Below are 19221 nucleotides of genomic sequence, written 5' to 3' on the forward strand. Positions count from 1 at the left end.
GTTAAAAGGCTCTAGACATAGATAATAAAGAACCTTCTAAAGGATAAGTTTACTCACCCCCACGTCATCGAAGATGTCTTTCTTTGTTTAGGCGAAATTAAATTACTTTTATTGAGGAAAACATTCCAGGAATATTGGACTTCAATGGGAACCAACCGAATGAAGGTCCAAATTGCAGTTTCAAAGCAGCTTTAAAGGGCTCTACATGATCCCAGACAAGGAATAAGGGTCTTATCTAGTGAAACTATTGGCCCTTTTATAAATAAAAAAAAACATAATTTATATACTTTTTAACCACAAATGCTCGTCTTGCACTAGCTCTGCAATGTGCGTCCATGACTTCGCGCATTACATAGTCGTGTTAGAAAAGTCACACGTGACATAAGTGTAAGTCCTGACACAGTGTGCGAAAAACTCCATCTCCAAAATCCTCCAATTTTTTGTAGGTGTAAACACTGGGTCGGTACTTCCACTTATGTCACGGGTGACCTTTCCAACGTGACTAAGTAATGCGTGAAGTCATGGACATGCGTCACAGAGCTAGTGCAAGATGAGCATTTGTGGTTAAAAAGTATTTACATTTTGACTTTTTTAGAAAATGACAGATGGTTTCACTAGACAAGACCCTTTGAAGCTTCATTGAAACTGCAATTTGGACATTCAACCCATTGGTTCCCATTGAAGTCCACTATATGGAGAAAAATCCTGGAATGTTTTCCTCAAAAACCTTCATTTCTTTTCAAGTAAACAAAGACATAAACATCTTGGATGACATGGGGGTGAGTAAATTATCAGGACATTTTAAACTCTGGAGTGAACTAATCCTTTAAGAGTGTAGTTTAGTGGAGGCAGGGGAGAAGGTTTGCTAGAAGTGATCCAGAAACTCGCAGAGGTATACACAAACATTAAAGCCCAAAGTATACTTCGTTTTTTTGAGCGCACACTAGGTTGTGTAAAGTGCGCACTGGGAATTTCATCATCAGCATAGTATTTTGCTATCTGCAAGTTATCTCTATGAACATGCGCCTTGAACTTTTTGTACTAGTTAAAAAAGAAACAGAAGAAACAACAAATACACACTCCTCAACATCAGACGGCCATGTTAATGAGCACTTGCGTGAGGGAGTTAAGAAATACGTGCAGCTCTAGTTAACTCGAGAACAAAGACATTTTATCAGACGTATCTTCTGGAGCAGACACTGGACAAAAATGAAACTTTCTATGTTTGCGCAAGCTATCAAATGGAATATACTTTGAAAGGCTATGTACGCATACGCTAAACGTTCGTGTTAAAACTGAAGAATACTTTGGGCTTAAGGCAATTAAATTGGTCAGAGCTGTAGCATAGTACCTCCACCCTCGCCAAACATGGGAGTAAGAGAGGAGGGAAAGGGACGGATAGTACTCGGGGCAGAGCGGACACACTTCCACATGAAAAACTGGCTTAAGCTCTACATATGGGACCACTACTGAGGCATATAGGTTTAATGATGTCAATCCCTAACACATGTGTGATAAAAGTGCACCACAATGCTACCCGTTTTCCTATGTAAAACCATGGCACTAGCCAAACAAGACTTGGTCGACATCAAGATTTGGTCTATAAGCTCCACTAATTGAGTTTTGCAGATTAACTGCATTACTTTATGTGTCTCCAAGTAAAACAGCATCAAATGACCGCTAACAGAACTCTAGTGTAGCATGAACATTTATGCTAGTTTTTGCCTTATACGCAGAAACACCATGTAAATCCTCTTACTTGGCAGTCCACTGACATTTACAGAATCTTGCATTACTGATACACACACGACTACATTTCTAAAACACATTGTGCTAACCACAACACATCAGAGAGATGCTGTCTTTGCTAGTGTGAGAGAAATCTTCATAGTTTGCGGAGGATTTTTCGAAGTAATGTGACTGTGGTCAGACTCTGGCTAATAATTTTCTTGCTGCGTCGTCTGAGAAGCATGGGTCGGGCCATGAAATGACATTAAGGGGACGGCTAATTGGTTTTCCGCTTCTCTTTAGCTAATTGGATGGGACAGCTTGCGGAGTCGATATGAATAACTCAGCAGGCGGGTTCTTGGGTTATTAAGTACAGACTAGAATGGTGTTGAAGCATTGCTGGGCTAATGTGCTAGCCTGATTACTCTTTGGATTATTAAGCAAGAACTAAGGGTCTGGGCACTGAAGGGACGTCACATCTGCTTTCCATTACTTTCCTTTTCTGGGTGGATCGCTCTGAGTGATCCAGAGCGTAACACATTCTGACCTATACTGCCGGACTGATCCTAGCAGGATATTTAGCACAGAGTGAGGGACAAATACTGATAAATGATGGGAAAACAAGATGGATACAAGATTTTGTTCAGATATAATCAATTTAAGTGCCTGGAAATAAGGTTATCGTGATTACTGCTTAAAGTCTGAGTGTCTTTATGTACGGCTCCTTCAGTCGAACAGCAATGTGTACTATGTTCTGGAAATAAAAATCCCATTCTTTTTTCCATAAAAAAATATTTTTTAACGAGAACGTATAAAACTTTCTACATTGAGCCCTGAGACTAAGTGACCGTCAGTGTGATTTCAATGTGACTTTAAAAAAAATCATGAATAATTGCAAATGATGGAAATTAATTGGTCTCCCTGCACTGTCAAATGACTTAAATATGTGCACATTTATTCATATTTTTGTATATACACATGCATTCAAAAGTTGGGGTCAATTCGATTTTTTAAAAATAAATTAATACTTACATTTAGCAAGGATACAATACATTTATTTTATTTTTAATAAAATAACAGTTTGTCTTTTTGAAATGTGTGTATGTATATATGTGTACTCACACACTCACACTCACACTCACACTCACACTCACACTCACACTCACACTCACACTCACACTCACACTCACACTCACACTCACACTCACACACACAGACACACACACAGACACACACAGACACACACACACACACACACACACACACACACACACACACACACACACACACACACACACACACACACACACACACACACACACACACACACACACACACACACACACACTTTAATTAATGCAGCCTTGGTGAGCAGAAGAAAGCATAAAAAATGTTACTGACTCCAAACTTTTGAATAATATTGTATATGTTTTTATTATATATATATATATATATATATATATATATATATATATATATATATATATATATATATATATATATATATATATATATATATATATATATATATATATATATATATATATATATATATATATATATATATATATATATTTTTTTTTTTTTTTTTTTTTGTATACTTATAATATTTATCAGTGAGAAGAAGTGAACTGTTTTACTATTCATATTTTAATTGTAACATTCTCAATGCTTTACGGGATGAGTGGTTCATTTCTTCTTCTTCAAATCAAATGTTTTAATGCTGTGATGGTTTGGCCCAAAGCCTAAAACTTTTAGTTAATAAGTTTTCGAAATCCCTATGGAGAAAATGAATGGGGAAAATACTTCCGGAACATGGGCAGATAAAAAGGAGTCAGTGTTGCGCTGTATTGATCTTGATATTGATTGAGGAAGCATGTCAGCCCTGCCCCTTGGCTTTACGTCAATAGGTTGCGAAACCACAGCAAGCAGATTGCCAAACGCCATTCGAACACTGCCAGAAATCGCACGGCTGTTGGGAGGAACCTTTTGGCCGGGGTCGACCCCTTGTTCTCCGAGGCTTGTCTTTGGGGCTGTGGGGGATGAGGGGAGGGGGGGTTGCTGGAAGGGGACGGTGCCTGAGGGGTGCTGGGCGCTGAGGGGGGTTTATCGTTAGTCTGTGGCGGCTCCTCTTTCTCCTTGATCCCCTCCATCGGAAGCTTGCCTTTTTTCTGCTCTCCACCACTGCGAAAATAACATGCAGGTAAACAAGTTCTGATACACATGAAAAGATGAGGAGAGCCGAGCGGCTCAACAATGAGCTCAAACACTATTTCTGCAGGCTGAAAGAACATCACACATTAAACAGAGCATCTGTTTGGACAAATATTTGAACACGGCGTCAGTGCAAGTGGAGTCGTCAATATTGACTCGTCACCATTTTCCCACAGGAGAAGAATGTACAGGCCTAGTTTTAATGTGTTCATCTTTCAAAAAATGAATTGGGTTCACCTTTAAGGCTATGTCTACATTCATCCGGAAATGGCATTTTCGTAACATTTATCTTAAGCAACACTGTGAAAGTCTATAGCACATAGCAGACACGTATACAAAGCATAGAAGCATCGATCTCTATCCAGTGCTTGACATTAACTATTTAACACTGTGGCTAGTGTTTTTCCAAAGTTACTAGCCACTAAACATTTTCACTGGCCACACTTGACATCGATACCATGAGGGAAAACTGCAATATAGATATTTTTAATATCTCATAATTTGGCAGCTGATATATTAGGCAGCTGTCACTTTAAGAGCTGACGCACGGATCCATTATACTGTTACACATGCGTTTTCTTTCTCAACTGTTTACGTTCACTTAGAACTGACTGTGTGTACGTGAAAACTCGCCAAGACCGGCATTTTGACATTATTTTGTGTTAGGGCTGCACGATTAATCAATTTGGCTTATGTGCGATAATGAAAGCGTAAATGACTTTCCTGTGAGCTGATGTGGCTTCTTATCACAGAATAAGGCACACAATGTATTAGCACTGCATTAGAATACACTTTATTATTATGAAAATACCCGAGAAGGCTTAAAGAACTCAAATACACCATATATTGTCGCAGTCATGTGTTTATTGTCTTCATGTTTAATCAAAGTGTTTTATCTTCTTTTTATTCAGCTACACAGTGCTAGCTTCACATTAGGGATTTCCTGCAAACGTCATTATATGACTTCTCTCTGAGGCATCTGTGGCGTTTCTGCTCAAGGGCGCCCTCTGGCCTCCAGTATGAGTGTGTTTAGCACACAGCAGTGCTCACTCCATCCTATTTTGGGTTAAAAAAATGGATAATACTTCTCTCTTAATAAATGTATAATACTTCTCTCTAAATAACTTTTTTGTAAAATAAGCTTTCTGTAAAATATACATATTCTTTTTATGATAGTTATATTTATTTTTGAAATACTCTATTTTACATTTTTAATAATGAAATTGTTATTGTAATAGCAATATTTCTTATTTTGTTAAATATTTTTATTTAGCAATAATACTAATCATAATTATTATTACCTATATTTATATATATATATATATATATACACACACACACAAAAATATTTCACATTTTAAATCCCAATTATAACCAGAATAATAAAACTGAGAGGCGGCTTCATGTGCACTTTGGGTTTGAGCACAAAATCTGTGGGAATGAGTAAAATTATGCGCAATACGCACAATCGAAAGCCGTAATTCAAGCCCTGTAACACCAACATTAGTCATCCGGATATCGGAATAAAAGAAATGAGTGAGTGAGGGGAGGCGGGTGTGTGTGTAACTCACTGTCGGAGAGATGAGAGAGAGATGCCAAAGAATATCCACTGAAACTGCTGAAATCAGGTGTTAATGTCAAGCCCTGTATCTATCAGTGCAATATGTGTTTTCACAGTCCACACTACAACGCAAAAACCCCCCAGTGTTTTCAAATGTATCCACTCGGGAGAGCATTATTCAAAAACCTCAGTTTTCGCAGGACAAAAACGCCGTCTCAGTGAGGACGCAAGGTCACGACGTAGAGAAAATGTAATTTCAAATGTAAACGGATTAGTGTAGACATAGCCCTAGTACAGTGTTTCCCAAACCCGTCCTGGAGGTTCGCCACTTCTCCTCATTTTGATTATCTCCCTAATCTTCATGACGCTGTCCACTGATGAGATGATGATTAGAGCCAGCTGCACAAAGGTGATGGTACACAGGGCAACTTTTTTGAGCAATGTTGCCGAGCGATGTCACTTGGGCACTTTCCCATTGAGAATGGGCAACACATTTCTATCTGGATACTTTAGATCGGTCGTGGGCTCTGTGTGTCACCTGGTTGCCCGTTAACGGCAACATTGCCCATTGCTCAAAAAGTTGCCCTGTGTCATCACCTTTACACACCTGGTTCAAATCATCAGCTCATCAGTGGACAGTCATGAACTGAAACGGGTCTGAGAATGGAGACATCCAAAACGTTTAGAGGAGGCTTCGATTTGCATGTTTCAGTTGTGTGTGTGTGTGCGTTACCTCTTGGCGGCGGAGGAGAAGGTCTCTTTCCTGGCTATAGACACTGTAGAAGTATCTCTGTGAGATTTGCGGCCGCTGGAACTGCCATTGGCAATGCAGGACATTGAATAAGCCTCACGCAGCGCGGCCTGACCTGCAGGAAACACATCACACGTCAATCAAAACTATGACCAAATGTTGGGCCATTTGCTTCACTGTATAGACCTTCCCACACCTTTTCACTTTTTAATAACCTTTTAATTTTATTTTATAAATATTAATGGTAGCTTCCATTGTTAACATTAGTTAATGTACTGTGAACTAACATGAACAAACAATGAATGAATGTATTTTTAACTAACATTAACAAAAGATAAATAAAGCTTTTTTTTAAAGTAAGCTACATTACATTAACTAATGTTAACAAATGAGACCTTATTGTAGAGTGTTACCAAATTAATTGATAGAAATTATGAATATTTTAAAGCTGAACGTGAGAGATTTACGTTCACAATGGAAATTTCAAGACACTTCTGTGATTTAAGATTCGATTGATTTCTATGACTTTTGCATGCTTGAAAATCACGAAATGAAACCTGAATACCGGTCAGGAAAGAGAGAGAGAGACAGGACAGACAGTAAAGAGAGGACAATGTCTGGCTTAAACAGGGCAGCGTCCAGACAAGTTAACTGGATTAGTGGTCTGATTTACTAGTCAACCACCGATGATTCAAGAAAACATCATTGGTAACACTTTAGTTTAGGGTCCAATTCTCACTATGAACTAGTTGCTTATTATCATGCATATTACTAGCATATTGGCTGTTTATTAGTACTTATTAAGCACATATTAATGTCTTATTCTGCATGACCATATTCTACATCCCTTAATAATAACCAGTACCTAAACTTTACAACTACCTTACTAACTATTAATAAGCAGTAATTAGGAGTTTATTGAGGCAAAAGTTGTAGTTAATAGTGAGCATTAGACTCTAAAGTGTGACCACATCATTATATCTCAATATATACATCTATATTTTAGTAATCTAATGCAACGTCATTGATATAATAAGTGTGGCTCAATAGCACAAAAATAGGAAGCAGCGCCACTGTAATCAACATTGATAATAGTCATAAATGTTTATCAAATCATCATATTAGAATGATTTCTGAAGGATCATGTGACACTGAAGACTGGAGTAATGATGCTGGTGATGATGCATGCATTTGAACCTGATTTTTAAATACATAATGCTACTGTACCACTTTCTAGTGGTCTTTTAATGGTCTTAACCATTTTAATCACAAGTCAAAGGTAAGAAAGTTAGCAAGAATGGCATAAATACTGTAGGTAAAGAAAGTTGGCACGGAATAGCCTTCCCAACTTCCAGACAGTTCAAGCACATAAATAATGTGTCTCAGTTTTTTTTTGTTTAATGTGAGACCAATTATTCACTATAGGGTTCAAATCAGGGGCCTGTACCAGGCTGGTAGTTTAACAAACTCAGGGTTACAGGATTAGTTTCGGATGACAAAACCAAACCAATCTATTCAGGCTTTGTTAGTCCCATGATGCTGATCATCAGCTTTCTCTGCCAGCTCAGGCTTTGATCCTGAGTTTAGGAGTTTAGCTGTGACATCAGCAGTGAACAGCCAATCACATGCTGTGGATCACTCAAACTGAGATTCACTTTTATTACATGACTGAAAAATATTGAGAATTTAAACAAATTTACACAGCAAGAAGAAAAGAGCTGTCTATGAAAGGAGACAACTTAAAGGAAAATCTTATACGTCAATGCAAGTAAAAGTTATGAAGTTAGTTTAGTTGATATATAGAGAGATGTGAACATTTATGCTCACATGTAGTCATTTTTTTAGCTTTATGTATTGATTTTAAAGCTTATTTGTATGACCTTTATAAAGGTTATTTATATTAATTTGAACAAAGTGCCTATTAAATGATTGATTAACTAAAACGATACATGTGTAATTGATTAAGGGTATAATAATTGCATAAATTATTTCTAAATCATTCAAAATTATGATTATTAAAAATAAGCCAGACTCTTTAATCTTTAAAACCATTTGCTATGTAGTGACCTTTAATTTGGAGTAGAAACAGGGGGAGTGGCTTTATTGCATCAGAGGTGTGTCACTGCTCACAGCTGATTGGTCCAATTTCAGTTTGAGATCTCTTATCCCTGGAGCAGGTTAGCCGTGGAGCGCAAGTTACTATGGAGAGGAACACCGCTAAAAGCCAAACCACTTTAATGGTACCTAAAACCCAGGATTGGCACAAACTAAGCTTAAACATATCTGGCTAGCCAGCTAAACCGGCTTCATGGTATCGGCCCCAGGACTCTGACCAGGCCAAAACATGAGCCTGATGGACTTGTTCTCAAGCCACTTCTTGGTTGTCTTTACAATTTGGGCTTGTCGCCTCGTTCATTTGTGGGAAGCAAGCCATTCTGCAATATTCTCCTGTACTCCGAAGCATTCAAAGACTTTTCAGATGCATTTATTATTATATTTCTCGGCAGACCTTCTAATACACCGCTCTTGAGCATCATGCAACTCGTGTTTCATTGTGACTCATATTCTGCCAAAAACTTCATTCTGTCTTTGATGTTTTTCTGAGACAGCAATGGCTTTTTAAGTAGTGCATTTGCTTACATTTTTCTAATTGACCAATAATTTGTGGTTAAGTCAGTTAAAAGCGCAGTGTTTATACATGGTTGTGCAAAAATATAATTGAAATTAAAGCTTCAAGCAGCGATGAAAGGGCCCTCGCACCCGATGGCTTTAGGAAAACAGAGCACGTGGGCAATATTCATTCAACTATATAAAAATAGGAGGACTACATCAGTCATTTGTATTTGCCTCTCTTCCTATGACTATACCTACATTTTGCAGTGTAGATTTCTTTAGGCCAGGGCACTTCTCAAACATGGGAAGTTTGGGGCATATCGGACATTGTATGCTTGAGTTACAACAACTTCCTGTTTCACAGGGAAACATCAGACTCAGTCAGGACGCCACGGACACGCCCTTCAGCGAAAACTCAAGATCTTCACAATTTAACAACGCAAAGGCCTTTAGATTACACTGACCAAATATGATGTTGATCTGATTAAATCTCTAGGCGGAGTTGGTTAAAGTACATCTGGAAATGGCAAAAACTGCACAAATTTTGCAGAAAAAATTATCTGACTTCCTGTTGGGTTTTCAGATTTTGCACCCAGGGTCTTTTTTGTAGGTATTGGGCTGTTACATGTGTCTACCGAATTTCATACTTGTACGTAGGGTTGGGTACCGAAACCCGGTGCCAATATGTTTTCAACCACATCATGTTTATTTTAGGTTTCAGACATTTAAATGCTCATAAGTACTAGCAAAAAAACACAAACTGATGTCTATGGAAGCGGCAAAAACAATCCTTTCAGACAGTTATAACTTGACTACGGGTTTTATTATGAATTTACATGATGTAAATCCCACAGATCCGATTCTCTGAGGCACAAACATGGCGGCGCCCATCGCACAGTATAGATCAACTAACACACATTCACTCACACATATTTGAAAATCAGAATATCAGATAGTTCATGACAGTTAGCAAGTTTGTGAATATTTTGAATAAAAAAGAAAAAACTAAATAAACCCGATACAGCTGAGCGGTCATACAGCGCTATTGCGGCTGCTGTGTGTCATGTGAGAAGCATGACACGTCGCCATGGAAACAATAAGGCGACGCGTTCTAAAATATTTCGCCAGAGAATATGGTTATATTTCTGCAAAATAAAGCTGAAGCTTGAAGCTGGTTTGTAGCAGACCAAGAATACAGAGTTAAATTTGTTGGGTTAGGTGGTTTTACTGTGAATTTGTTAAATAAATTGTGTTTTGTATTTATTTATATTTATATATTTAAGTATACTTTAAACTTGTAATAAATTGTTAAATTTAAATACTAAAAAAAAAAAAAAAAAAAAAAAAAAAGCCATTCTTTAATCTCATCCACCTCGTGTTGTGGCTCTTTTTTTTAAAGTTTAGGTTCAGGCACAGGTACCGTTTTAAAAGTATCAGTTTGGCACCGGTATCGAGAAAAAAAAAAAAAAACGATACCCAACCCTACTTGTATGTCAAACAGCGTGAACAGCGCTTAATTTAAATATTGTAGGTGGCGCTATCGAGCCATTTTGCCACACCTAATTCTGAAACCCATAACAGACGTACATTTTCACCACTTCTGACACGTGTGCAAAGTTTCATGAGTTTTCGAGCATGTTTAGGCCCTCAAAAAAGCAATTCATTTCGGAGAAGAATAATAATAGACTGAGCAATTCCAGTCCTCACACCATCGGTGCTCGGGCCCTAATTAGAAAAGAATAAACTCCACATGGGCTCATGTTAAACTAGCACTGGTTGTCCTGTAATGCTTCAGAACAGACTGATCTTGGTATGGGATTCTCCTCTAAACTTCAGTGCCATGATTGCAACGGTTTGCATCAGCCATGCTATTTAAAACCGTCTCTGAGCGGCCTGCGTGTGTTAATGTCTGATTTAGGCAGTCCCACCGGTCTCTTCACTTGACCCCTCTGCTGTGAGAGAGGCCGACGCCTGTGCAGTTATTGTGTGACGGCACCCTCGGCCCTTGTGTGCTGGATTCAAATGATTGATTCTCTCCAGGGCACGCGCTCGCGTGTGTATATTATCTCAGGAGGCGGCGATGCGATGTCAGAACCACATGGCTCCGTTTCACGCTCCATTAGCCCACAACAAAAACACGCAGTGTGTTGCTGACCTCATCAGAGCGCTGAGAGAATGTGTGTGACGTGCGTGTGTTTGAACAAACCACTCCATAAAACTACTACCGCTCACATTCACGCATGATCCGGAATCCCCCTCGGGCAGGTTTCATTAAAAATGTAATCAGGATGTTCAATGTTATTAAATAAATATTTAAATCAACCAATTTATCAAGATATTAATTATGTAGTGCTCTTGGTTTATTCTTAAACCGAAAAACAGTTCCCCACACAGAATCTGCAGGTTCATTGTTTATTTTCTGTGATGATTTTATAAGAAAATCTGCAGAATTCTGTGAATGTTTTTAATTTGAGTGAAATAATCAACTGATTCAACATTATTTTGGAGCAACTGAACTTCTATTATTCTTTTCTATTAGACATGCTAAATAACATAAAAATACCTATTACAGTTCAAAATATATATTAATCAATATTACTATTTATTGTATAATAATTTATATTTGATTTATGTATTTGGTAGACACTTTTATCCAAAGTGGCATTGCATTCAAGGTACATTTATTCTGTTCATGCACTCCCTGGGAATCAAACCCATGACCGTTATTATTATTATTATTATTATTTCGGAGTGTCTATTTACACAAAGTGCCAACCAAACTGACGTCTGTTTGGGCCAGACAAAATTACGATTGTCAAAAGCATTAATAGTGTAGGGCCCGATGCAGAAAGTTTTGACGCAAAACAACCCGAGTTCGAATCCGCCTTTTGCAGAACTCACTCTACTCCCTTTCCCCATCACAAATCAGATCAGAGAGTGGGAATTAAGTGTCTAACGTATATTTAATAATAAACTGTTTATCAGTTAGGGGTAGGTGTAGGGAGGGCTTTATTGTCCCAATAAGGCGCATCCATTTAATAGTTTTAATAAATATAATTATTTATGGCATACTGTTTAATGTACAACAACACTGAGGTGCAAATAGTATCTGCCAATATTTGTAAGTATAAATAGCATCTAACAACTATTTACTAGGGCTGGGTATTGACACAAATTTCAAAATTCGATTCAATATCGATTATGTTGGATATATATCAGGTACAACACATGGCAAATTTTGAAGGAAAGCAAATCTCTGAACTAATGCTGTAAACAATGGGAATTAACTGATTTGTATACAAACACTTACATTAGACTCAATTATGTTTTTTTTATTTTTATAATACAGTTATATGAAATATAAACATTTAAATGGCTGACTAACCAGTTTATGGACACTGGATGTGGTTTTTCTTAGGTAAATGTGACGTTACATGACATTGTTTACAAGTTTTACTGACGTCTTTCTGGGATTGAAACACTGATTGAGCGATTACATGTGACGTGAAGCGGATTTCGGTAAGTTTTACTGTATCTTTTAACACACTTTCAGAAGCTCATTCATGTTTATTTCACACTGGTATTAAGCCGGAACAGAAGATCAGTTCATGTGCCGCTTCTCTTGAGCTGCGCCAGAGCGAACGCCAAAACGGTATTTATGTTTTTGAAATTCGTAATAAAATGGGCATAATTTGAAATCTGAGACTTTGTTTCATATCAATAGTAACAAAGCACAGAGATTATTGCGAGGGGCACTACAATGCTCTGTGATTCTTGGGAATTAAGAATCGATATCGGTTTGTAAAAATGAGAATCGATTAAAACCGAGAAATCAATATTTTTTACACTTAGCCTATTGCAAAGAAAGTACTGCTAAATTGCAGTGTAAATATCATAAGAAAATATATTATTTGCAATTAGTTTAGTTTATTTTCTTATAGAGCACATTTCTACTGCCTCAGGTGCAGCCTAAATAGCTGTACAAAGCAATCAATAAAACCAAACCAAGAGAAAATAAAAACACCACAACATACAATTAATATTTAGTTCTCTCCTGGGTCAGAGTCAAACGCCAAGCTATAAAAGTGCTTCTTCAAAATGGGGACAGAGCGGACGGCAAGCAGTAAGTGTTTCCATAGCCTAGGGCCGGCTATCGAAAAGGCACAAAGTCGGGATCGTGGTACATGGAGCAATCATTTATCTGCCGATTTGTTACTGGCCGGTGCGGAATAATAAGGTCTGACAAATAAGGGGGAGCAAGACCATTTAAAATTTAAAACAATTATTAATATGGCCTTGAAGTCGATCCGAAATCTGTATCTATTAAAGGGATGATAAAAAGGGGGTGATTTTGTCCCTTTGTCCCTTTCTTATACCAGTCAATAATCTAGCAGTGGCATTTTGAACACTGAGGGCCCTATCTTGCACCCAGCGCAATTGACTTTGTACACCGACGCATGTGTCATTCCTATTTTGCACCCGCGCAAAGCGCGCTTTTCCCTCCACAGAAGCACGTCGCTAAACTAGTGAATGAACTTGCGCTCCCTGGGCGGTTCAGCGCAAAAAAGGAGGCGTGTTCCGGCGCAAACAATCCCTGGTGCTATTTTGCTGTTCCATTAAACAATTGCGCCACTGACCAGAAAAAACCTAGTCTAAAGTCAGTGGCGCGTTGCGCGTTGTTCATTATGCTATTTTAAGGGCGCATGCTTGACCATAATGTATAGCGTGCACAACGCGCATACACTTTGCTCATGTAATCTACACAGATGCAACAGTTATTTTTGCAAATCATAAATTGTTACACTAAAAAAATATTAACACATGAGATGACGGAAATCATTGTGGTGTGCCACGAAGATGTGAAAAAATAGGCATAAATCTAGCTTACAAATGATTCAGGCTAATTGTAATAATTAAGGATAAGACCTGTTTGCCCAATAGTGGCAAGACATATATGTATATAAGGACATCTGACAAATTGGTTTGTCCGTCAAGAACCAGGAAAAAAAATCGACTGAAAAACTGAAAAAACTGAAAGACTGAAGAAAAAAAAAGACTGTGAAATCACCTTTACCATAATGTACAACATTACAACTTCACTTCTCTGTCTCTCACTGCTCTTACAAGAACATCAGTCTCCTCGGCTGTGAACCGCTCCTGGCGTGCGCCTGGTAAATACGCCATAATAATAGCAATTCATAATGGAACTTGCGCACCTGCTTTTACAGGGAATGTTGGATGACGCTCGGATTGGTTTATTCACGTTACGCCCAAACCACACCTATGAATAATGAAGCTACTTCAGACCAATCCCTTTTAGATTTGCGCCGGGCGCAAGAGCCATTTATCCCGCCGGGAAAATAGCAACTGCGCCGAGACCCGCCCACAAAGTTACTTGCGCTTCTCGCTTTGACACTTGCGTTTCAGATCGTTAAAATAGGGCCCTTAGTGTAAAAAGCATCTATTGAGTGCAAATAGCCGCTGCCTAATAATTTAACAAGCATTACAGATACAACAAAAAGGAAGAAAAAAGGATAAGTGCACTTGGGAACAGTATTTTAACAAATTTTTGGTGCATTTTAACCAAAGTCATTTTACATTTTGGCCCCATTACTGATTGTTGAAAATTAACAATCAAACATGATGGGGGTAAAAACTCATTTTAAACTGATAAAAAGTTGAAAATTTTTCCAATTATAGACGTGTAATTTAGTGCAAGTTTGGCAATCTAGTTGAACAGAGAATGTCATACAAACCGCACAATCTTTTATCTTCACCCTCATTATAATTAAGGAAACTGAATCCTTCACACTTTGATGTTTGTTCTCAGATGTGTGTCTCAGTAATAGGAAGCTCACACTGCTGTCAAAAGTCACGACAGATCATGCCGTTTAGATCAGATACATAATGAATGCACGTGTATTTAGTGAGATGGCTTTCTCACTAAAGAAGAGAAGAAGAGAAGAAGCATCTTCCTGTGTACAGTACTGTACTACACTATACTGTACTGTCTGTCTCTCTCTGTGTGTGTGTGTGTGTGTGTGTGTGTGTGTGTGTGTGTGTGTGTGTGTGTGTGTGTGTGTGTGTGTGTGTGTCTAGTCAGCACAGCCTCACAGGAAGTCCTTATGTGACCCAACTCCAACAGGAAACCAAGGAAATATCTGCCTTCAATCAGAAGCCTGTTCCTCTCCCAAACCGCTGGCGTTCTCCATCACACTCATGCTTAAAGCTACACTGTGTAACTTTTTTAGTTTATTCTTAGCTAAAAACAATTAGTTCTTTCAAAAATGTATGTGCTCATTAATTTATATTTACTTCTTTCAAGTAATAAAGTATTCTCATAAGTTTATAATATGCCATTGAAAATACATACGGGTGAGGGGTTCGAATGCGGGTCGCCATGTTGCCCCTCCATCTTGAAAGTACATTAGCCAAAGAGGGACATACCCGTAAATTCAAGCTTCGCCTTTCGCGTTTTAACACTCGATGGCACCGTGTCGAATGTGGACGAGGTCGAACGGGAAGCCATATTAATCTTGGACTAAATCGGCCACCGTAGGAGTTAAAACGAAATCGGAATTGAGAGGAACAGAAACTAATATTCTCTGGATGGTCATATACCTTTTCACCGCTAGATGGGGGAAAATATCACACAGTGTAGCTTTAAAATACAGCAAAAAACTGGAGCATGCAAAGGTAAAGTCCTTCTTATTGACATTCAGTGTTCTTCATATAAACAAACACACTCTTATTAGCAATAAAAACACCTCAGAAACAGTCAAAATAAAGCACACTGCCTTCCTGACCCAGACATCTCGCTGAAGTTATTCGAGTTGTCCACTGATATTCATCACATTAACTGCAAAAACAATACATTACAGCCAGTGTTGGGGAAAGTTACTTTGAAAAGTAATGCATTACAATATTGCGTTACTCCCTTAAAAAGTAACTAATTGAGTTACTTAGTTACTTTTTAAGAAAAGTAATGTGTTACGTTACTTTTGCGTTACTTTTTCTCACCTGGGCTGGGCTTGCTTTTTTGTTTTGTTTTTTAATAGCAAAAAAAGTCATTTTTTGTGCAAATGTAAAGACCTCTTCATACCAAAATTGAAATAATAGGCCTCAGGCTGAGGTAAAAATGTGCTGCCATTCTGGATAATGGAAGAATAGGACACAGGAGAAAAACGTTTTACCAATAAAAACAAAAAATCTAGTAATTTTTGCTCATGGCTTAACTGAATCATCAAAGGTCAGCAGCACAACATTGGTCAATAAAGGTAGATTTAATGCATACAAATATTCGTTTTATTTAACATTTATATATTTGAGGTTTGAGTACTCTGATTTTGCATTTGACTGATTTTATTCATTTTGAGGAGTACAGAATCTTTATTGTGCAAGTGAGATGAGTAAATGCTCACATTTAGTCTAGAACTACAATAACCATCATGTTTACACACAACGCCTCTCCACTTATTTTTCTCAACATGGGGACAGGAGAGCTGTCAGTCAAATAAATGTGAAAAAGTAACTTGTGTTACTTTTTTGAAAAAGTAACTCAGATATTTTGTTGTAAATTTGAAAAGTAATGCGTTACTTTACTAGTTACTTGAAAAAGTAATATTATTACGTAACTCAAGTTACTTGTAATGCGTTCCCCCAACACTGGTCACAGCACAGCACTGAGCGGCGAGAGGGAAAGACACCAGCGCTTCTCTTTTCCTGAGTGAATCGAGCCCTTTCACAGATACACACGGACTGAGGTTTGGGAGAGGACTTGAGTGGAAAGAGTGAGAGTTTGGGGAAAGATACTAGTGTGGGGATTATGGGAAATGAGGGGGAATAGATATGGGATTGAGCAGTGAGTCAGCCTTGAAAGTCAAATCAACATGCTGAGAGCCGATGAGAAATGAAGGAGTAAAAGTGAGAATAAAGGGCACAGCGAGGAAATATGGGCAGTGGAAAGAGAAGAGAGAGACAATTCAGAGAGAATGAGAATAGTGGGAAAAAATTAGAAACCGCGCAGCACTATTTAAAATAAATATACATATTGTATTTTAAAAAAAATGCATTGCATGTTTTAGCATACTACGAGTTACACATTTTCTGATATTAATGACAATAACATTTAATGTTAATAACGCCTAATTTATACACTGTAGTTCAAAAGTTTGGGGTCTGTAAAAGTTTTTCATGTTTTCTTCTGCTTAACAAGGCAGCATTTATTTGATGAAAAATACAGTAAAAACAGCTATTTTGTGAAATATTATTATAATTTAAAATAACTGTTTTCTATGTGAATATATTGTAAAATTGTATGTATTCCTGCGATCAAAGATGAATATTCAGCATCATTACTCCAGTCTTCAGTGTCACATGATTTGTTTTCTCAAGAAACATTTATGATTATTATCAATGTTGAAAACAGTTGCCCTGCTTAATTTTGTGACAAGCATGAAGAAAAGTAAGTTCAAAAGATTGTAATATTATAAATTAGGGCTGGGTATTGACACAAATTTCACAAATTGATTCGATTCACAAGTTTGCAATTCGATTCGATTCAATATCGATTATTTTATATTGATTTATTTCATATATCAGGTACAATACATGGCAAAATTTCTCAAGTTAAACAAATCTCTGAACTAATGCTGTATGGAGTCAGTTGTAACCTACTATAATATTGAAGGTAAAAATGAACTGATTTGTATACAAACACTTATAAAACTTTATATTTTTATAATAATAAAGTTATATGAAATATAAACATTTAAATTGTGTCCGTCATAAAAACTTTATTCAAACATGCATTAAATATTAAAGAACATTAAAAATTATAATGAATATGAGATATGGTGCATATATTTATCAAAACGCTCCTCTCTGGAGTTAATGTTTCCAGCTGACTAGCCGGTTTATGGACACTGGATGTGGTTTTTCTGAGGTAAATGTGACATTACATAACATTGTTTACAAGCTGTTTTACTGACATCTTTCCGCAGTTGGAACACTGATTTCATGACATGATACGGATTTCGATAAGTTTTACTGTATCTTTTAACACACTTTCAGATGCTCATGCATGTTTATTTCTCACGCTGTAACTGGTATTAAGGCGGAAGAGAAGATCAGTTCATGTGCCGCTTCTCTTGAGCTGCGCCAGAGCGAACAACAAAACGGTATTTATGTTTTTGGATTTTGTAATAAAATGGGCGTCATTTGAAATCGGAGACTTTGTTTCAAATCCATAGTAACAAAGTACAAAGATTATTGCGATTTATTGGATGGGAGGCACGCTGTATTCAACTGAAAACAGGATGACTAATCGATTCTTGGGATTTAAGAATCGACATCGGTTCGTAAAAATGAGAATCGATTAAAATCGAGAAATCAATATTTTTTACCCAGTCCTATTATAAAATGTCTTTACTGTCAATTCTGACCAATGTAATGCATGCTTGCTGAATAAAAGTATTTCTTTCTTTAAAAAAAAAAAGAAAGAAGAGTGTATAAGGCAAAAATGTAATATTTTGACAGCAGGACTAAGTTGTAACTGCTTATCAGATATTCTATCAGGCTCCTAATTATTGAAATATGTTATATCTAACATAAGCACCATTTTGAGATTCAAAGCATTGCGTCAAACTCAAATAGTTGCAGTTTGAAGCCCAGATAGATAGAATTTAATTCAAATTCTAATAGTTTAAAGTAGGAACGCCCCATCCTTTCTTTTAATGTTCACAATAAAGCTCCGAATTAAAAAATATGTCATTGATACTTTTCATATAAAAAAAAAAAAAGCACAATAGAAAAGAATTCAGGAAGAATGATCTGTCGACTTAAGGTCATTTTAGTATTGATTAAGTCTGCATGCTTACAATAAATAATATCATTATTTTGAGGTTTGTTTTGGCAATTAGCTTCCAGTTTTGATGACTATTGCTGTAAAATGTGGAAAACAGTCATAATAAAGAATGAGTAGTGTTGCTGTCCAAACTGTGTGTTGAGTCAGAGCTTGGCCGTCTTTCTTAGGGTTTTATCTGGCAATCGCTGTGCATGGCTTGGATTTGTATTTTGTTTAGAGGCTTGGTTTCGGTTTTGCCCGTTTGCACTGCTCACTGCCTCAGAATTGTTATTTCTTTCTTTTCATTTGGTAAAATTGTTTCTAGCTCCAGCCCTTTACATGAACCCCCCAATGACCAGCTCCTTTACACACAGAATATCAAATGTTTGAACACACACACATCCTCTTTCATACACACATTACAGTTAAGGTGCGTCACACATATTTGTGGAAACCGTGAGCATTTTAGTTCAGGATTCTTTGGAATAGAAATCTTTTGTAACATTATAA

The 19221-nt window shown here is 37.2% G+C and overlaps 1 protein-coding gene across 2 annotated transcripts in view; it reads right to left on the reverse strand.

The window, feature by feature from the left end:
- eml4 (EMAP like 4) overlaps nucleotides 1-19221 on the reverse strand; it is a 174358-nt gene that overhangs the window by 55288 nt on the left and 99849 nt on the right. For both annotated transcript variants that reach the window (XM_079842890.1, XM_079842889.1), the window contains exons 3-4: nucleotides 6237-6369; nucleotides 3715-3912 (exon numbers count right to left, since the gene is read on the reverse strand). In XM_079842890.1, the coding sequence (XP_079699016.1) occupies nucleotides 3715-3912; nucleotides 6237-6369 (331 nt within the window). The remainder of the gene's footprint in view (nucleotides 1-3714; nucleotides 3913-6236; nucleotides 6370-19221) is intronic.

This window comes from Gobio gobio (assembly GCF_949357685.1).
Source record: "Gobio gobio genome assembly, chromosome: 18".
Taxonomy (NCBI): Eukaryota; Metazoa; Chordata; class Actinopteri; order Cypriniformes; family Gobionidae; genus Gobio; species Gobio gobio.